General features: G+C 45.1%; 1 protein-coding gene and 1 long non-coding RNA gene across 2 annotated transcripts; one reads left to right on the forward strand and one right to left on the reverse strand.

Annotated features, from left to right (window-relative positions):
- The first annotated feature begins 1,296 nt into the window (after window positions 1-1,296).
- GCNT2 (glucosaminyl (N-acetyl) transferase 2 (I blood group)) lies at window positions 1,297-20,542 on the forward strand. The gene is made up of 3 exons (XM_061449444.1): window positions 1,297-2,453; window positions 19,414-19,506; window positions 19,945-20,542. The coding sequence occupies exons 1-3, from the start codon at window positions 1,532-1,534 to the stop codon at window positions 20,133-20,135; spliced, it is 1,206 nt and encodes a 401-aa protein (XP_061305428.1). The 5' UTR covers window positions 1,297-1,531; the 3' UTR covers window positions 20,136-20,542.
- On the reverse strand, window positions 9,345-10,971 carry LOC133266427 (uncharacterized). Its single transcript, XR_009742403.1, has 3 exons — window positions 10,197-10,971; window positions 9,707-9,855; window positions 9,345-9,627 (listed from the first exon to the last, which is right to left on the reverse strand). It is a non-coding gene; the product is annotated as an uncharacterized LOC133266427 (long non-coding RNA).
- Window positions 20,543-21,868: the final 1,326 nt, after the last annotated feature.

Consider the following 21,868-nt stretch of genomic DNA (forward strand, 5'->3'; position numbering starts at 1 on the left):
TTGTTATTCCCTGGAACTTTGCACACCTCTGTTCAGTCCCCTCAAATCCATCTGAGGTATCCTCCTTCCGAAGGCACTGGTGTCCATGAGGAAGGTGGCTGTGACCATAGCCATCCCTACCTGTCCCTGATGATTCTCTGGTGAGGGGTGGCTCTGCTGCTCACTGTCTCTGGGTAAACCTAACTGCAAGGCCTTTCCTGCACCAGTGCCCATCTTGGGCGATGCTCTGGCCACAAACCCTTAAAAAGCTTCTTCAGTGCTCCTCTCCTCATTACAGCTTATGACTGTACCTGATGGGCTGCAGTCTACAATCTCTTTGAACACAGAATCCTGGAGACTGTTTGGAGCCATGATGGGAGGAAAATACAGCTTCTGGGAGAGACCTGCCAGCACCTGAGGTGACTTGTCTGCATGAGTTGGAAGGCAGGTGATGGTGTTTCTGATTCTGTAACATGCTGGACTGCCCAGTCAAAACATTTACAGGCATAACCTCAGATCATCTGATACTGACTTATCATTACTTCACACTGGAGCAAAAAGACATGATGTTGAAAAAAGTTTATATGCCCCAAATGTGCTGCCTCATGGCAGGAGATCCAGATGAAGAGACGCACAGTTGGAAGAGAGAGAGCTACAGGCATTTCACTTTAGTCAGAGCTGTGCCACAAGCTTTCATTGCATAAGTATGCTGTTATACCAAATGCATGCATGGCTCTTAGAAACAAGAATTATTCATCAGAAAGCCTAAGGTTAGCTTAAGTAGTTTAAATAGCAGGTTTTGCTAACCCAATTCCTTTTGGTGGATGTAAGCCTGGAGCTCATCACGACTCATCCATGACACTTGGCAGAAACTATATGGCAGATTTTGGATTTACAAATAAAGAAAACATGACTGCGAATAATGATGGCTCTGATATAACTCAGAGGCTAAAAAGATTCTCCTGCTTCTTAGATGTGATTATGTTGGTGGCCTTACATGGTAGCACAGTGTGCTGAACAGGCCTTTTTGTAATTCTGAAGCAGTGATGACTGATACACTTGGGTGGTTAAAAAAAGTTCCTGTAAGGAAAAAAAAAAAAAAAGGATTTACACACAAGGTAAATATGAGGGTTCCTGACATGAGGTGCACACTCAGGAACTTTTTCAGCTAGTAAAGTTACTAGGTCAGAGAGCAGTTAAGAACTTATCTGTAAACTGAATTCAGAGACACTGAAATATATACAATATATACTGCCGGCTGTTCACTGCTTAGCCAGTAATTATGCAATATGTCTGTTTGATCTTCAGGGTGCTGTGGAGCAGCTTCTGCCTGCACATTGTTTGCTACTTATGCTGCTTCTACATCAATGATGACTATGAAACTATTAATATTGAAAGTGAAGACAGCAGCTGTATGCTATGCATCAGACGGATACATCTATTCTCAAGCAGAAAACATGAGCAGCCAGCAGAAAAAACTGTTTGTGGTGTCTGATCTGACCTCTTTGCAATATTTCAAGTGAGACTGTTTTTCTCATGGTTCTGAGCAGCAATGAGTAGACTCAGGTATTGCTTCTTTGCTGTTCTAATTTTCAGTGTTTCGCTTCTAATTTTTTTTTATGCTGTTAATTTGAACACACAAAAATCTCTTTGGAGGCTGAACTTCTCAGTGAATTCAACATTAGCAGAAACCTGCAAAGCACTGATTGAAGACAAGGTGCACTTTATGAAGGAAAATGCTTTAGAAACTTCATCCAGAGAATCCAGTTGCACGGAGTACATCACCCGGAATCACTACATCACCCGCACCCTCTCGGCTGAAGAGGCCGCCTTCCCCATTGCCTACGTTATAACCCTGCACAAGGAGTTTGAGACCTTTGAGCGGCTCTTCAGGGCAGTGTACATGCCCCAGAACATCTACTGCATCCACGTGGATGCCAAGGCACCGGCCCACTTCCATCGGGCAGTGCAGCGCCTGCTGGGCTGCTTCCCCAACGCCTTCCTCGCCTCCCAGGCGGAGCGGGTGGTCTACGGTGGCATCTCCCGCCTGCGGGCTGACCTCCACTGCATGAGAGACCTGCTGGCCTCGGGCGTGCCCTGGCGCTACCTGCTCAACACCTGCGGCCAGGACTTCCCCTTGAAGACCAACCGGGAGATCGTCCAGCTGCTGAAGCGCTTTGGGGGCAAGAATGTCACCCCCGGCGTGCTGCCACCCCCCCACATCACCTTCCGCACCAGATATGTGCACAGGGAGCAATTATACTCTCTCTTTTCTTTCATGCTTGTGACATTTGTGCGCAAGACACCCCCTCCCCACAACCTGACCATCTACTTTGGCTCTGCGTATGTGGCCGTCACCCGTCCATTTGTGGAGTTTGTGCTGCAGGACCAGCGTGCCATCGATCTGCTGGCGTGGTCTGAAGATACCTACAGCCCTGATGAGCACTTTTGGGTGACGCTCAACAGGATCCCAGGTGAGTACTCCTTCGCTTCTGTTTTCTGTAGATACACAGGTGCATGCACAGGTGTGCACATGCATGCAAACACACAAAGACATATATCCAAGGCTGATTTTCACAAAGACTAGATGAAAAATTTAATTGGATCATAACTGATAAGAAAAGGCTGGTCTATCAAATAAGTTTACTTGCCCTTTTTGACCATTGAGGGAGACGTGACAGAGCAGTGCAAGATGTGCTTTATTGTTCTGTGCCCACGCAGGAAGTAACTCAGAGGATCAAAGTTCAAATTGCAATCCTTGGACATTTCAGGTGTTAAACATTTTATCTGTAAAAATGGAGATGAAGAAAAGCGAAGGAATAAAGTTTAAAATATGTAAGCATTGTAGGGAAAGTGTTTTTAGAAATGTCCTGGGTTCAGCAGTAGCAATCATTTTTCTCCTTCTTAGTAGCTGGCGCAGTGCTGTGGTTTTGACTTTTAGCCTGAGAACAGTGCTGGTAACACACCAGTGTTTTTAGTTGTTGCTCAGTAATGTTTATTCCTATCAAGGTCTTTCAGTCTCATGCTTTGCCAGTGAGGAGGGGCATGGAAAGCCAGGAGGAAGCAGAGACAGAACACCTGACCCAAACTAGCCAAAGAGGTATTCCATACCACAGCACTTCATGGCCAATATATAAACTGGGGGCAGTTACCCAGAAGGGCTAGATCACTGCTCAGGTTGGGCTGGGTATCGGTCGGCGGGTGGTGAGCGGTTGTATTCTCTTCCCTTGTTATTTCCCTTGTCATTATTATTGGTGGCAGCAGTAGTGGTTTGTGTTACCTTAGTTACTGGACTGTTCCTATCTCAACCGGTGGGAGTTACATTATTTCGATTCTCCTCCCCATCCTTCAGGAGCAGGGGGGGAAGAATTGGGGGGGAGTGAGCGAGTGGCTGCATGGTTCTCAGTTACCAGCTGGGCTTAAACCACGACAACAAGATCTTCTTTTTTCTAGGAGGAATTTTATTTTTCACAAATAGAATTCAGTTGCTCCCTATCTATTACTCCAGAGCCAGAAAACAATGTGAGTTCAGGCTAGAATCTGCTTCTAGTCTTCATATGCTTTTCTGTGGGCACACACATGCCATCTCTCACATAACACCTGCAAAAAAACCCCATGTACTCATAACTACTGCCTAAACCCCACTGTGCAAGGTCGAGGATTTGTTTAGTGAAACAGAGTATTTTCATTCTCACCTTAGATATTTACAATTAGTTTTACTTTGTTCAAATTACTAGGAAAGGGTTAGAAGATGCTTGCGACTTCTCCCCCATGCACATTGATGCTTTTAGAAGCATCTGGTAGGACTTTACTGCACCCAACTCCCTAGAGCTTCACAGCAGCCCAAAGCAGAACTGTTAGGAATGGAAACAGGATAAATTTCTTCTCCTGTCATTTTTTCTTCTGTTTTTCCACCCCTTCCCTACTGAACTTGTGGGAAACAAAAACAGGGAGCATTAACAGTGGGACAGAGCATGTCTACTTTAGCCTAAGCAGTAGACTGTGGGTCCATTTTGCAAGGCCAAATTATCACTTAACTCTGTGAGAACAGTGTTTGCTCTTGTCATAAGTATTTTACAACTGGCATGCACGAGGTGCACAAATGATTACTGTTTGAGATATTTATAGTATGATCATCGTCAGATACTATTTGTAGTTACATGACTTTTCCAAGAAGCTGGTTGTTGTGATCTTGTTATAGTCTATTGCCTCAGAAGCAATAAACCTGGGACCAGATGTGTCCTCCACAAGCAGAAAGCTTTAGGTGGTTGCCATTTGTTGTACTACACTGTGTAGCTTACAGAGGCTGCATATTTCACTGTATATTTCTATGATTATTGCTGTATGTTTTCCAGTGTTGCACACTGGCATGACATTTTTTGTGCTTTTTCTCTTTGCATTCAAAAGATGTAACATTTCCACAGCAGGTATGTTTCCTTCCTCCTTGTTTTCTCTGCCATTACATTAGCGTGTCTGGTCAAAAATGGCCATGCAGCTCTCGCAGATGTATTCAGGGGCTGCTATTGTCCACAGTTTTGAATCCAAACTTGTAAGCATAGCACAGGGTGTCACTCATCTGAATGTATCCAAGACAGATCCAGACTCTGGGATGTGAAGTCACCCTTCTCAATGCACAGGGTGTTAGACTGGGACTCAGTTCCTGGCTCTAAAAAAACCTCTTATCCAAGTTTGACCAGGTCACGTCCTTTCAGCTTTTCAGGCATATCAGAGGCAGATAATGGTGTGAGGCAGTTGTCCAGCTGTTAGAATAAATAGTTGCAGGTCTCCAGGCAAGCAAAGAGATCATTTAAGGACCAGTTTGGATGGACAGTGTATCATGAAAAAACTAAACCAAATAGATTTGATATTTCGGACTCTCACAATATTCTCAGTTCAGATAAAAGATTAAAAAAGACTGTTTGATTCCCAAATCTTAAAATAGCTTATTACCCAGAGACATGCAATGAAGACCAAGCTATTTTTTTTTTTTTAGCCCCTTAAAGCTAAAGTCTTTCAAGTCCCATTCAGTTGGTTTTCAAATAACAGTCTTAACTTATCTTTGGTATTTCTCTCAGGCCACTTATCTCCCACATAAATTCTGTGTGACAGAAAATTCTTGAAAGTCACTTTTCAGATAACAAAGAGAAGTATGAGGAAAATAAGGGAAAGTATTTGCAAAGTATGTAGGCTTGAAGTGACTGGCCCTAAATTACTTTCCCCAGGTCTCACATGAAGCAAGCACCACCACAGTGCAGGTTAGTTGCTACTTCCCAGGCCAGCAGCATAACCACTGGGTCACCTTTTCCCTCTCTGTCTACATAGAGTAGAAAGTGGGTTCTGGTTGCTGTGGGAGAGGTGTGTATCCAGAGTTAATGATATTTAGTCGTTCAGGGTAGTTTTTACTGGATCCTCTTCCAAGCCAAACTCCTGTCCCCACTTTCATGTGGCAAAGGTGCAAGATATGCTTGACTTGGGATATAGGCAGTCCTAAATGATAATCCCTCAGGATACACACCAATATGTACATTGACATACACATATGCTGGTCCATTAGTAACTTACACATTGTTCAGTGGGAAAATAAAGGTCAGAAGGAGTAATAGAAGCACTTCTTATTCAGAGATACCAACATGTTCTTAGAAGGGAGGTCGGTCCTATTATTTCTCTTTCACAGAAGCAGGCAGAAAAGGATGAAACTATATTCCTAGTGTCTTAAACTAGACCATGGGCAAAGCCAGCACTGGAGCACTGATACATAACTCCCACTCTAACACACTGGATTAAACTGTTTTATCTTCAGAATTGGCTCACTTGAAGAATAACAGAGCATGGTTGCCCTGTCACCTTTGCATCAGTCCCATTTCTTTACTAAGGGTGTGGGTGCACAAGACAGCTGAGCACTAAAAGCTCATTGTTCCCAAAATAGGAAATTTTCTCCTTATCCCTTCCTACTTCCTCCTGCCTACCAGACCTGTGCTAGGAGCTTTGCCAGTTTAAGTCACCTGATCTGAAGAAAAGCAGTGTACTATCCTCAATCTGTGAATTTAATTGGCTTGATGAAGTATCTGGCCAGCGCTGAAGCATGAATTAAAGCTGGGGGTGAACATGCAGATGTGAGAAATGGGAGAGGAAAATGAGAAGGAGAGGAGGAACAGGAGCCAGACCTTCCCCTTTCAGTGCTGGTGAGCCATGAGCCTGGCTTACGCCATTTTCTACAATGCCGCCTGCATATGGGCACTTTTTAACATCTGAGCTTGGAAGGGTAGGGCAGAAATATTTAAAGGCATCGTGTATGCTTAGTTGTTATCAACAGTTTTGGTACAATTTCCATTCTAGTGCAGCTGAGGTGTATTTGGGAAATGCAACACTGCTAGTTGAACATATTTTTGTTATTGCATTTAAGACAAACTTCTAGGAAATGACAATATGGAGATACAAACTTTACAGTCCCATGGGTTATATCACTCTTACAGACTTTGTTTAAAACTCACATGCACAGGTCTGTGTTCTAAAGCTGTTACCTATAGTAAGTTCTCTCACATTGATTCCAATGAAACAAATCATAGCTTTGCTTTAATCTTCAAGTTTATACTATGCGCACCTTCCAACTGGCAAGTAAGCTATAAGGAAATATTCAAGAGTGCATCCTCAAAGCCAAAACAAATATGTTAAGAGGGCCAGTCCATAGTCTGGTGAACAAATGTCATCTGTGTGCCACAGGTAGCTTACTGCCCTGTAAAAATGGCATTAGTTTCTACTTCAACCTTTCTGTTAGGTGCTGCTGGCACCAGGTTCTGGATTAATACCAGTCTGGAAAGCATAAAAGAGTTTATTTGTAAGCAGTCCTGCTCTGGATCACTACACAGTGCTGTAAGTGACTGTGCTGGCAGGGCTGAAGGGGCTTGGTGGTTATGGGAACGACCAGCCAGGGTGTTCAGGGGCAGGGAATAAATCACCAGAGATCAGCAGTACATATTTAGGTAAGAAGCTCATCTCCCAGAGTACTTCAACCACCATCCTCATCCCTTCTCTCAAACCTATGGCTGAATGAACTTGTGCATATGCAAAGTAAGCCTCTTTCCTAGTCTCCTGCACTTGTTTTCCGAGTTTCTTTTTCAGGTTTCATATTTAGGAATCTCTCCCAAATTCAGGTGTGCAAGAATGTCCTCTTATCCAGACCCTTTCCAGAGTCCCTGTTGACAGCTTCTTAGCAAGTTGGCCTCTGTCTGTTCTGCCCTGTTACAAAGAGACAAGAATTGTTACCGCAGCCTGGGAAACATAGCCAAGACATTGTCTCTTACCTGCTCTACCAGGGTATGTGCAACAGCTGCTGCTGTTGTGGTTGGGACAGATGTGTTTTAATAGCTGTCATCTTTAGCTTCAGAACTTAACCAGCATTCATGAAGATGCCATACCACTGAAGAAGCAAGTGAAGTCTTAGCTATTTAGTAATGAAAAGATGCTGGCAGCTCATCCTCTTCTCCACAGGGCCTCTGCCCAGAGCCAGCCCTGAAGCGCATTTCACTAGCAAATGTGAAGGTCCTCTCCACTCACAGTGGCAGGAGTTGCTACATCTGGGGCTACCGCTGCAGCTGGATTTAGAAGTGAACGGCAGGCAAGACTCAAGAAACTCAGTGAAGAAGCAGAGAAGTTTGGAAACAACCCTTCAGGAAGCACACTGGATATGCACAGTGGAGTATATTGTAATATCCAAACTGGCCAAATGCTACAAGCAATCTAGGCATAACAAGAAACCTAATCATAACCAGGAGAAATGGGGTTTTGCACCTGCATTCTAATGCTTTTGGGGAAGGATTATTCCCAACAGGGTGCTGCTGTATGGCTCCACAGAAATCGCATCAGCGCAGCTTAGGGTCCTTTGCAGAGCCATGAACAAGAGGAGCAAGAACTTCAGGAATATGCTTCATGTGGCATCGTCGCTGAGGGAAATGCTGAGGAATCACCACTACACAACTAGCTGGTGTGTTTCCAGAAGGCACTGTGTTGCTGCACAGAGCATGGCATTCTGGAGGCAGGCTTTGCACAGGCAAGTTTGATTTGCTGATTGTGGTTACATAATTAATGTTGTAGTTGGGAGCAGAGGTTTGCTTCTGAAGTCCTTTCCATCCAACTGCTCTTTCTTATGGCACACTAGTTTTATTCAGATAATGACCTTAGTACAGAAGGGCTGGATTCCTTCTCTGGTGGAAGCAAACCAGAAGATGTACATTAGCGCACATATAGTGCACTACAACAGCTAAGGGGAACACAGGAATCCCAATCGAGGAACAGCCCCACCGCTGCCAAGCATGGTACTGGTCCTGAAGTGCACACCAGCAAGTATGTGCCAGTAGAAGGCTCCAAAATATCAAGGACTTCTGTTGTGTAAGTAGCTAGGTGATGCCTGCTTCAACTTTCTTTCCTTGCTGTTTCTTACCAGTTCCCCCATGCTGAACTTCACCTGTGTTTCAATGCTGTGCTTTTTTATTGCCTTCTTTCCCTGACAATAAGTGAAAAAGACTGCATGTCCTGGCACTCATCCAGGATCCTTTGTCCTGGATACCCAAAAAAATCCCAGCATGAGAACATTCACATCCATACACACTGCTTTTTCTGTCACCCCAAATCCAGCATCGAAAACTTCATCCCACTACCCATGTCTCCAACTATGGCATACAGCAGAGAAGTGTGGGGACACATTTGGCTACTGGGGCATCAGCCTTCGTTTTGTGGAGATGAAATGAGTATTGCTAGTCCTAATATAGGAGCTGTTAAATCATTAGCAATCCCCTCAAGATACGAGCTGCAAGAGAAAGTCTACATGTAACAACTGGCTGTTACAAAAATCATTCACTCATTGTCTGCCCTGTAAGAGTGCTCAGTTATGTTCTGGCAGCTGAGCAAGGCTGCAGACACATCCTGGCATGCTAGAGCAGCCTTTCTAAGCTTCCATGGAAAGACCCTAACATGTGATTCCTTTCTCTCCCTCAAAATGCTGTGATGTAGCAATGGTGCCATGGTCAGCAATTCTTTGCTTCCTGTCACTGCAGAGTGCAACAGCAACAAGTTTGGGGTGGTTTGACCTTACATGGAGCGCAAGGTGGTTAGCAGCTCTGCAGCCATTAGCCACAGTAACACACCTCTCTTCCCTGCTCTCATTCTGGCTGGCACAAATTTCATTCAGTTACTCATAGACAGGATGGTCCCACCTCTGGGACATGCCTTGGTCATGCACATCCCACTCATATACAGAGAACATGAGTGGTGCTTGGCAGACATTCGGTTTAAGGGAAGCTGGGGATTTACAGAGAAAGTGCCAGGACATAAGCACTTTTATTCCTGGTTTCTGGAAGAAGCCTGCAGAATGGTGATCAGCTGTAGGTCATCTGTCTCAGAGGAAGGGAAGGGGAAAGGAGCATAAGCCGTACAAGCCCAAAACCCAGACCATTCTCTGGTCTGAATGGGCAGATCACAGGGCCTCCAGCAGCTTCCTGTCAAGTACGGTGGACTGGGAACATCAGCAACCTCAACCTGGTATCTTTGAGTGATTTTTTTTCTCTTGTTGCAGCTAACATGACAGAAATTGGGACTCCATGGAAGATGATGTTTCATTCTGGCTTGTTCTTACTTTTCCAAGGATTCACCTAGCTGTATGCTAACCACGATTTTAAGTGTTTTTGATATAGTTACATATTGTGTCTGTCTAAGTGCAAAGGGTCAGACTCACCTCAGTTCTCTCCAAGCAGCATGAAGCTTGTGAATGTATTCACTTGTTTTGTCAGTGATGTGTAGTTTGTTTGTAAGGTGAGTGTTAAACCACCCCCGAACTTTGAAAGTCTATCTGTACCATCCTGATGGCAATTCCTCATTTGGGAGCTGAGTGATAGACAGAAAAATAAGGAAGAAGGTTGGCATACAGTATGTCTCAGGTAATAGCAGGCATGTGGCGGGTAATACTGTGAGTCAAGCTAGTATTCTCTTAAGACAGATGGGAGTTGTCTTTGTTAAAATTTCACTGCAGTTTATTGGAAGCAGTAGCTTTACATCCAAACAAGAGCTGGTGGCTCTCAAGGAACATCTCATTCACATCCCTTGGATGTAGGAGTGGGATACAAGAATAATACTAGAAAATTCTGAGCAGCACTGTTAGAACGCTAATCAATCACGTTAGCCAATTCTTTAAGTTTTTATAAAGCCATTTGCTTGTACAAACAGACCTGTGTGTTTTCCAGGCAATTTAGCTTGCACTGAGTTTCTCACTACAGCAACTTCACAGTTCAGAACTGCTTTGGTACCTCTCCATCCCACTGTTGTTTGTAGGCAGCCTCTTGGACAGCCTTCTCTGCAATGCAAGCATCATACCAGTAAGCACTACAGTAATTCTGTGCTGCCTATTAGAATTGTTCCTTTTCCTTAGCTTAGTGTCCACCTTTCAACAGACAGACAGTGACGCAGAAGCTTTTTGACGATTCCAGACAACGATGCTGGTTGAATAAGCCATGTTCTAGAAAAGATATATTTTGTACCTCTGTCTGCAGTGTTACTCATATTACTAATCCTTATTGTCTTGATCATATTTTCCATTAATGAGTCTTCTTTATTGAGCAAGAACTTCTCATAGGAATAAGGCATTAAAAAAAGAAGGGATTTTCCTGTGACTGAGTCTTATGCCCACAAAGCCGGTGTAATCTCATGATCAAAACCTGCTTAAGGGAAGGTGTTGCAACACTATCACATCAATCACAAAGCCACCATCTTCATGGCAGAATTTCCTGAAAAATTACTTTTGTCCTCTATCTACCATTCAGGTAGTTCATAATTCATCTGAAAAAAAGCTAACTTAAAAGTCGGGTTTGGTCTCTGTGCAATCTGCAGTCATTGGAATTCAAGTACTGTTTTCAGTAGGAACAATGCTTCACAACCAGTTGTTTGCTTCTCGGTAAAACACTACTTAGTGATGATGGGATAAGGAAGGGTATGTCTTCAAGAAGTCTTTTTGAAAAGCCTGTAATAGCTAATAAATGGCCTTGTGCTCCTTTGCTTGATCTATCACACATAGGCTTCAAGCAGCACAACTCCTAGAAGAAGAGAATCAGATGACAGTAATTTAAGAAAGAATTTCTTTCTTTCTAAATTCTGGCATCAGGTGATGTCTGTCACTGTTCATGCATGTAACCAACTAAATGTCAGTCCAGTTGCAGTAACAGAGGCTTTTCTTGATGTTCCCAGATACTGAGTTGACAACAGCCCTTGTATTTGTTTAGGGGGGGGAACTCCCATCAAGCAACCCGAACCTGTCCCCTCCTTTCACCTACAAGCAAATTTCATCTGACCACACCTAAAGCTACATTGCACTTGCTGAGATACAAACCCTCCTGCCAGCACCCTGCCTGAGCAGTCAGGGTGGAAGTTGCCAGAACCATGCCTGAATGGGTGCTGGGGTGGGCACTGGTGTTTCCTGCACAGCAACTCTTCTGTCTCTGTCCTTGGTGCCCAGCATGTCCCCACAGGTCCAGCTCACTCCTGCTCTGGGAAGTAGGTGTTTCCTGATCAGCCCTGTAGATTCCAGCTGCTCTGATGCAGGACTACCCTGCCAAAGACACTAGTTTATGGATCACTAACAACTCAGAAAAACCTCCTTCAAAACACATCCTCAAATGAAGGTACTATAACGGAGACTCTTTCATTACTATCTATCAGACGATTCAAGACATGAGGTGCAGTTTAGCCCTCTTATGACTGTCAACAGCCTGATGGCATTGCCTTAATTCAGATGGCTGCCTTGAAAGAAGTAGTTTTAAATAACTTCCCCTCTCTCCACACCCCTCCTCTCCCCCCCCCCCCCCGAGTTTTATTTCCTTCTTTCCAGGTTCTAAGGTCTGCTTTAAGGTCTGATAACCTTGAGTTTATATTAGTTAACCCCTTGTCCCTCCATGCACATACTTTTGCATTCACATACCCCACTGAAATGAATATTTATGGGGTCAAAATACAAAATTAAGCCTCTGTACATTTTTAAGGAGGAGGGATGTGGTTTTTTTTTCTCCACTGATTCAATCTTATCTTGAAAGAAAATCTCTTCTTTTGAGGACTCCCCCATATCTTTACCAGCCACCTCCCTCCCATGAACAGGTGGGAGAACTTGTCTCACAGGACAAGCAAGAAGACAGATAAACCATGATTTCGGAGCAAATTGTTCTTACGTGCTGCCTTATGAGCCCAGTCAGAGAAAGTCTTGTTCCCATACAGAGTTAAGAGGTGATTGTTTCAGTCCTACCTGCATTTGCTCATCAGCTTCTCTCCATCCTCCTAACACTGGCAGCTTAACTCCTTGACTGCAGTTCTGCAAGATGACAACTGAAAACAAAACAAATCAAAACAAACCTAATTTACTGTTGGAGAACCTGGAAGGGACTAAAATAGGTTGGACGTAGCTGGGAGTGAAGTTCTGTGTCCATGAGCTGGACTTCATACGCACCGAGGAGTGTCGCAAGCATGGTGGCCACCACCAGAAGGTAGGGACGGCCCGCAGGGCGCATGTCCTGTTGTCCCCAGAACTGGCCTGAGGGCTGTGTTTGGAAATGCCATGAAGGCAGCAGGTGCCGGGAGCATCCCTGGGTGCTGGGACAGCTGCAGACAGCGGCAAGACTGCCCTTCCCAGGGGACAGAGCTGTCTTGTGGCAGTGCTTTTGACAGGTCAGCCTTGCTCTTGTGTCCCCTCACAGTGGGACCACTGGGAGGTGTCACCAGCCTAAGAGTGGCCTGAGGCTGGCAGTGTGGACCATGTGGTGTCAACAGGTGGTGAGACTGCTTATGGCTGCCACAGCACTGATGGGCACTGCCATGTTGCTGTGGCATGGCAGGCAGCAAGTGGTGGGCAGTATGGGCTCCCCTGAGACCATGGCTCTGAAACAGGTGTGCAGCATACTGCTGGTCAGGCAGGGCTTCCGCCTGAGGGGCAGGAAGCTGTGGTACGTACATGTCCCACAGCCAAAAATCTCTTTGGAGGCTGAACTTCTCAGTGAATTCAACATTAGCAGAAACCTGCAAAGCACTGATTGAAGACAAGGTGCACTTTATGAAGGAAAATGCTTTAGAAGCTTCATCCAGAGAATCCAGTTGCACGGAGTATATCACCCGGAATCACTACATCACCTGCACCCTCTCAGCTGAAGAGGCCGCCTTCCCCATTGCCTATGTTATAACCCTGCACAAGGAGTTTGAGACCTTTGAGCAGCTCTTCAGGGCAGTGTACATGCCCCAGAACATCTACTGCATCCACGTGGATGCCAAGGCACCGGCCCACTTCCATCGGGCAGTGCAGCGCCTACTGGGCTGCTTCCCCAACGCCTTCCTCGCCTCCCAGGCGGAGCGGGTGGTCTACGGTGGCATCTCCCGCCTGCGGGCTGACCTCCACTGCATGAGAGACCTGCTGGCCTCGGGCGTGCCCTGGCGCTACCTGCTCAACACCTGCGGCCAGGACTTCCCCTTGAAGACCAACCGGGAGATCGTCCAGCTGCTGAAGCGCTTTGGGGGCAAGAACGTCACCCCCGGCGTGCTGCCACCCCCCCACATCACCTTCCGCACCAGATATGTGCACAGGGAGCAATTATACTCTCTCTTTTCTTTCATGCTTGTGACATTTGTGCGCAAGACACCCCCTCCCCACAACCTGACCATCTACTTTGGCTCTGCGTATGTGGCCGTCACCCGTCCATTTGTGGAGTTTGTGCTGCAGGACCAGCGTGCCATCGATCTGCTGGCGTGGTCTGAGGATACCTACAGCCCTGATGAGCACTTTTGGGTGACGCTCAACAGGATCCCAGGTCGGTCATCAGGTCTGGGGAGTGCACAGATGTCCCCACCATGGCACCTACCACCCAGCACTTGCTGCCACTTGGCCATTACGTAGTGACAGCTCTTCCGTGATGGCCACCACAGCTCACATCTCCAAGGAGGTGTTTCCAGATCTTGGTGGCTCTTGGTGGTGTCCACCAGCAGGTTTTTCACCAGTTCTACTGTTTCACATGGAAAAACTGCCCAGCAGGTGAGAGCCCATGTTTGCAGCGCTAGTGGCAAGTGAGGAAGGCACACTGTGCCCCCCTGAGTGTGACATCCTGGACATTCATCCACTTGGCTGAGCTGTCTCCTGGAAGATTAGCACCCATGACTGGGTAAGGGGCATCCTAGGATGGATGTGGGCATTGCAGTGTGACAGATTCAAGGATGCTGCTGCATGCCTTCCTGAGTAGCAGCTGCTGCTGTGCCCCATGAAGGCCCAGAGGTGCAGCATGGCATCCCCTTGGCTTACACACTCTTTGGCCATACTGCCTCACTAGTCCCACCTGCACTTCCTTATACCATCTTGCTTTTCCAAAAGCCACCAAAGGGGGTTGTGAATTTCCAGGTGCCTGCGTACACTGGTGGGCTGCACAACTTCACTTATAGAGCTGAGAGTATGTGCTTGCCCGCCTATACATGAACCACTATATACGGCCCTGCATATTCCCAAACATAAACACATGGCCCCAAAAGCCAGCAAAAGTTAGGATTGATTTCGATCAGGTCTTGCAGAATAATACTCCCAAGGGTCATATGTACAGCATTTCAGGCAGATATGTGAAGTACAAACTCCCGTGCCCCAGCTTATAAAGTGCAGGAGAAAAGCTTGAATCACTTTGTGGCACAGAAATGTAAAGAAGTTGTCCCCTTCAATAGAGAGAGATGCCAATGAGGAAACATAGGCTGCTTCAGGGGACTGGTGGAGACTAGCCTGTTGGCAGCTAGGTTTTAACTGATGTGTTGATTTGATCCTATAATCACAGAGAGAGGACTTGGAAGGCCACAGCAAATCAGGCAGCCTTTTATGATGCAAGATTCCCAGCCCCGTGTCAGTTTACATTCAGTGTGTATTACAGAAATTCCGACACAGTGGCTCGTTTTGTGTGAGATGCTTATGTTTGTCTTCGTAATATGTGGTACCAGTGCAAGGTGGAAAGGGAGTGGGCTGTCTCTTGGGGCCAACACATACAGATCAGCTCTCACTTGAATTGCAGTGGCAAAAAAAAACAGGAAGAACTTAAAGGAGAAACAGGTTGTGTTGCTTTTGTTCTATGAAGAGCTCCAGTGTTTTTAGCTGGAGCTAAAGCACCTCCAGTGTTGTTAGCTTCCGCTAACAAGGAAAGACATGAAACTAAAGGCTCTGGAGGAGGTGGCCTGTCTTTCCAGTGACTCGTGGCTGTCTTCATACCCAAGCAGTGCAGTTCTGCTAGTGGCTATTTCTAAGACTTGGTGGTGGCAAACTCGTTTCTAGAACAGTGCTCAGTATGGCTGCTCATGAAGAGGCTTTTCCTCCCTCCCTGTTTTCAGGCACAAGAACAAAACTCTACTAACCAAGACAGAGTGGGAAATGAGGGCTGAATAAAAGGAGAGTGAGCAACTTATGATAAAGTTTATATTAACTTTCACATCACCACCAATTCTCAAACAAACTATTTACACAAACAGGACCCCAGAACAGCTTTTGAATCTGAAGTCAGTTGCTCAAACAAATATTTAAAAGAAAATGTGTTAAATCCATTTTTTTCTCAGTGCTGAGCCATACTTTCCCCCAGTCTTGAATTAACTTACAAAAATGCTTAGATTGCTCTATCTGGGAGATGGTGAATAATGTGAAGTCAGTAATTTTGTATTCCTGGAAGGCAGTGCCTTCCAGTGTTTCTGTGGATGTCCTGGGGTCATTCCTGTTTTGTCAGTCATCCTGCCGCTTCTCCACTGTGTCAGCATTTTCCAAGTCTTTCTGCACACCACATTTACTGCCATCTGTTATGAACAGGTTTTTAATTGAGGATGGTAATACACATCGCAGGCCATTTAAAGTATCTCTCCCCTACCATCACTTCCTCTTTTTGTCTTTTATGAAGTGTTATCTTCAGCTTAATGCTTTCTACAGAAAAATAACATTTTCTGAATTTTCCCCAGGACAAACCCACACTTTTTGGCATGTTATTTTATTTGATAACAGCCCAATATACAGAGAGGGAGAAATAAAGTAGTAAGTTCTGGTTACAGCTGCCACATATCTCTGTTTATGGCAAAGTGCTATGGTGGTTCTGCTGTTAGATCAGATGGTCTTTTTGCATCTGTTATATAAGTTGTGACTTGGTAATTGCAAACATCCATCCTTACTTACCAAGAACAAGCTGTTCTTAAAAACACAGTGCAAAGCAAGCAAACAGAAAAAAACCTCTGATGCTTAACCTTTCTCCTATCCAATTTCTCAAAAAAAGCCCCAGTCTCTCCTGACATTATACAGTGCCTTCATGGTCTTGTTTGTCCTCCACTGTGCTTCCCTTCAAGCTCACAAGCAAAATAGCTGTTGGGTTATGGTAACTGTGGAGATACTGTACTTGTTGCCATCTATGAAAGGAATAGAAATAGCACTAAATATCTACAAAACCTTGCTTTGCTTTTACCTTTATTTTTTAGAAAACCCCAGGATTAGGATGATGACACCTTCAGCTACCATTTCAGCACCGAGGGCTTCTTGCATGTATTGCAGTCACAAGGTGAAAATGTGCTTTACAGAACGGCTGTAATCACCCCATTTAGGATTGTGGTTAACCAGCAAAATAAATAGCCTATATTAATCCATGCTTTAAATGAAGTTACAAAATCAGGAAGACAGGATAATTAGCCTTAAAAAGAGAGGTCAGAACTGGAGATTAAAATGTTAAAAGTTTATTTTAGCTAAAATCATATTTAAAGGGCCTAGGATCCCTCTCTTTGCACAAGTCCCACAACTCCAAAGCAGTGCTATTACGCATTTCACGCAAGCTCGACAAGGTTTTGTTCCCATCTCATTGTGATGAAAATGTATATATAGTATATAGAGTATGCTGGTTTTGTCTGGAAAAGAGTTAAATTTCTTCATAGCAGCTAGGATAGGTCTATGTTTTGGATTTGTGCTAGAAACAGTATTGATAATTCAGGGACGTTTTTCTCGTTGTTGAGCAGTGCTACACAGAGCCTATATTCATGTGAAGCTATTATGTGTCAGTAGCCTACCGTTCAAATAGCACCAGGAGGGTACTGCTGATTGGGAAGGTGGAAGGTTACATCCCAACTAGAAGGAAGTGCAGCAGGAGGGCCAGGAGACCTCCTTGGATGGATAAGGAGCTCCTGAGGAAAATTCAAATGAAAAAAGATGCTTATAATAAGTGGAAGCAAGGACAGGCGGCCTGGGAAGAGTACAGGGATGTTGTCCAGGAAGCTAGGGACCAGGTTAGGAAAGCTAAGGCCCAGTTAGAATTAAACTTGGCTAGGGGTATTAAGGATAACAGGAAGGGATTCTACAAGTACATAGCAAATAAAAAACAGACTAGGGAGAATGTAGGCCCCCTCCGGAAGCTCTCGGGAGAACTGGCTACGCAGGATTTGGAGAAGGCTGAGGTTCTAAATGACTTCTTTGCCTCGGTCTTCACTGCCAAAGGCTCTGACCAAACCACCCAAGTCTTGGAAGGCAGATGCAGGGACTGTGAGAATGAAGACCTTTTGCCCACTGTAGGAGAGGATCTGATTCAAGACCATCTTAAGAACCTGAATGTGCACAAGTCCATGGGTCCTGATGAAATCCATCCGCGGGTCCTGAAGGAGCTGGTGAATGAAGTTGCGAAGCCGCTGGCCATCATATTTGAGAAATCATGGTAGTCAGGTGAAGTTCCCAATGACTGGGGAAAGGGAAATATAACCCCCATTTTCAAGAAGGGGAAAATGGATGACCCGGGGAATTACAGACCAGACAGTCTCACCTCTGTGCCTGGCAAAATCTTGGAGCAGATTCTCCTGGAAGGCATGCTAAGGCACATGAAAAACAACAAGGTGCTTGGTGACAGCCAGCATGGCTTCACTAAGGGGAAATCCTGGCTGACCAATTTGGTGGCCTTCTATGATGGGGCTACAGAACTGATGGACAGGGGTAGAGCAGTTGACGTCATCTACCTGGACTTGTGCAAAGCATTCGACACTGTCCCACACGACATCCTTGTCTCTAAATTGGAGAGACATCAATTTGATGGATGGACCACTTGGTGGATAAAGAACTGGCTGGATGGCGGCACACAAAGAGTTGTGGTCAATGGCTCAGTGTCCAGCTGGAGACCAGTAACGAGTGGTGTCCCTCAGGGATGGGTTTGGGACCGGTCTTGTTCAACATCTTCGTCGCTGACATGGACAGTGGGATTGAGTGCACCCTCAGCAAGTTTGCGGATGACACCAAGCTGTGTGGTTCTGTTGATACGCTGGAGGGAAGAAATGCCATCCAGAGGGACCTAGACACGCTTGTGAGGTGGGCTGATGCCAGCCTCATGAAGTTTAACCATGCCAAGTGCAAGGTCCTACACCTGGGTCGGAGCAATCCCAGGCACAGCTACAGGTTGGGCAGAGAAGAGATTCAGAGCAGCCCTGTGGAGAAGGACTTGGGGGTGTTGGTTGATGGGAAAATGAACATGAGCTGGCAGGGTGCACTTGCAGCCCAGAAAGCCAACCGTATCCTGGGCTGCATCAAAAGGAGCGTGACCAGCAGGTCGAAGGAGGTGATCCTGCCCCTCTACTCTGTTCTTGTGAGACCTCACCTGGGGTATTGTGTGCAGTTCTGGCGTCCTCAACATAAGAAGGACATGGAACTGTTGGAACAAGTCCAGAGGAGGGCCACGAGGATGATCAGGGGACTGGAGCACCTCCTGTATGAAGACAGGCTGAGGAAGTTGGGGCTGTTCAGCCTGGAGAAGAGAAGGCTGCGTGGAGACCTCATAGCAGCCTTCCAGTATCTGAAGGGGGGGCTATAGGGATGCTGGGGAGGGACTCTTCATTAGGGACTGTAGTGATAGGACAAGGGGTAACAGGTTAAAACTTAGACAGGGGAAGTTTAGATTGGATATAAGGAGGAAGTTCTTTACTATGAGTGTTGTGAGGCACTGGAAAAGGTTGCCCAGGGAGGCTGTGAATGCTCCATCCCTGGCAGTGTTCAAGACCAGGTTGGATGAGGCCTTGGGTGACATGGTTTAGTGTGAGGTGTCCCTGCCCATGGCAGGGGGGTTGGAACTAGATGATCTTAAGGTCCTTTCCAACCCTAACTATTCTATGATTCTATGAGTGATTGTACACACATGCATCCTACTGAGGCTGTTGCAAAAGTGGAGGCTTATTTCTGAAGTGAAGTTTTTAGATCTCTTGGGCTGACATCTTATTTATATCACAAAAGCTGCTTTTTGTGAAGAAGCTTGACAAAAAGGTTAGCAGCCAGGCATGTGTTGATGCATATTCCTAAGTATTTCATCCTAGTTCTGTGGAGAAAGGTCGTAGAGAGTGGACATAAGCCTGAACGCACAGATGTTAAAAGGACTAATTACTTGATATTCTGTTACCTAATTGCAGGTGTCCCAGGCTCCATGCCCAATGCATCATGGGAAGGTGACTTGAAAGCAGTGAAGTGGATTGATATGGAAAAGGCACATGGAGGTTGTCATGGTAATGTGTACATGCTTCTCCGTCACTTCTTCCTCAGTTATAGCAGTTTCACATGGGCATAACTACATTGTAGTCAGTGAAATTACACCAATATTACTCAGAATCACCTAGTGGAAAATCTAGTATGAGTAAAAGTATCGGTTTCTCTTCACTGACAGAAGGAAATTCCCCTTTGCTGTGTCTTAGTCTTGTCTGAAAAAGAGTCTGAATTAGTAATGACTCTTTTCTGCTCTGTCTCCTTATTTTGCTCATTATTTATTCTGAAGTAACTTTCTTCATTTCATCCCATTGTTCACGCTTACTCCCACTGCACATCCAATAGACCTTTCAGCATGTTTGTTCCATTGGAGATCATTTATAGTGGCTTTGCAGATAAAACTTTTCAAAATTATTTGGATTTTGATTCTGACATTGCTTTTTTCCTTTTTCTTTTGTCAGGCCATTATGTCAGAGGCATTTGTGTATATGGAACAGGTGACCTCAAGTGGCTTTTTAACTCCACCTGTATGTTCGCAAATAAGTTTGAGCTTAAAACGTACCCCCTGACTGTGGAGTGCCTGGAGCTGAGACATCGGCAGAGAACCTTGTCACAGAGTGAGGTTCAGGTAGAACCCAGTTGGTATTTTTAGCTAGCAACACCCCAAGCTACAACATCAATAAAGGTGGTCAAGAGAATAGCTGCAGCAGTCTTTATTTTTGCTGTGCTAGAAGCGTAAACCCAAGAGACGTGTTTCTTTAGTGTATTCTGCAGATGTAGCTCAGGTCAGCTTATTTCACACAGCCTGCAAAGCTCACCTTCCACTTAATGCCCAGAAGCTGAAGTGCAGGAGATACAAAAAGAGGTACCAGGCCAAAGGTCCTCTTGCAGCCAGAGGAGCTTTGACCTTTTGCCATTTTTAATGGGCTGTTTTCCAGCCCAAACTTTTGTCTTGCTACACTGTCATTGCTATCTTTTTCTATAAAAATATAAACAGAGTCATGCATCCCCAGCATTTTTCCCATCTAAAAGACAAGTGTGTACATTTGGTATGCAAAAATGCAACAAAAAACTCTCTACATGCAGATTTTGGCTCACCGCTGTCCTTAAATCGTCATGTGTAAGGACACAGAGGGAGAGATGGAAGGCGGGAAAGGAAGTAGCAAGATAGATATTTTCAGGACTGAAAAAGCAATAACTGAACTTTGGCAATAAGTCAGTAATTCTGCAATAAGTCAGTAATTCTGTGTCATATTTGGACATGGCATAAGCCTTCTTCTCAAGCTGACTTCCTTTCATCTTCATGCAGTGGTTAATGCACATACTTAACCTTGGGGTTCACTTCCTCGCAGCCCTAGTTTTATTCCCTAGTAACAGCCACTAGAGGGAGGCCATTAGATATCTGAGCAGACTTTCCCTTCGAAGTCTGCATAACCCTGTAAGGCACACAAAATCTCAGCAGACCAGGCATGCCACAAATAAAAAAATCAGTGCTTGGGAATGTTTTAGCATGACAGAAGGTAAAAGTTATTGGTATTGGTTATGGTGTCCTAAAAAACAAAGCAAGGAAGTAAAACTATGAATGCTTCTTCCTGTAACTGATGGTTGTGTTTACATGGCATGTTAGCAGTACTGTTGAGTGACAAAACCAGCAGCATGAAGGCAGGATAAACTGAGATGCCTGAATGTAAGGAGGGGGTGTGCTGCCCTCCTGTCTTTCTTCTAAACAAACGATCGTGGCTCACAGGGTACCTCTTGGATAATAGCAACTTTATGCTGTATATATGGTGTACCATTGCTGATTTCAGGGTCTTTTAATAAACTGGATTGCAAACTGCAGCAGTTCAGAAATGGCAACGCATCATATTTAGATGTCCTGAAGCATGGCTAGCAACCTGCAGGGAAGGTTCTCAGGAAGCAGGTTCTGCATCAGTCAGCTTCTTCCGCAAGTATAGCTGCCAACACCTAATAATGCAGATCTCTGCAGAAAAGCACGGAGAATTTACCGCAGGAGCAAAACTTTAGTGAAAATCCTGTTCAGGTTTTTTTGGGAGAAGGAAGAAGAAAAGGGCTTTGCTAACTTGCTGCCATGGTCGCAGCTGGAGAGAGAAGTGTTTCAGAGGGCGTAATTCTTCTAAAGAGTGAGTTTTAGGATGTCCAACTCAAGAGAGGTCTGGAAGTAGCTCCCATTTGCTCTGAGAAGATGAATTGCCCCCAAATTGAAACATCCCAAATAAGATAAAGGCATTCTCAGTGTTTTGTGAAAATATTTAAAATTTTGCTGAGAGTGCAAACAAGATGATATTTCATTGTTCAGACTCCACAGGTGAATGACAAAATATCACCCAACCACAGAAGCAATAAGCTTGGCAGTTTGAAACTCTG

The sequence above is a fragment of the Pezoporus flaviventris genome, unplaced genomic scaffold (genome assembly GCF_033815535.1).
Source record: "Pezoporus flaviventris isolate CSIRO_AGI_PZ_B2104156 unplaced genomic scaffold, CSIRO_AGI_Pfla_v1 ptg000007l, whole genome shotgun sequence".
Taxonomy (NCBI): domain Eukaryota; kingdom Metazoa; phylum Chordata; class Aves; order Psittaciformes; family Psittacidae; genus Pezoporus; species Pezoporus flaviventris.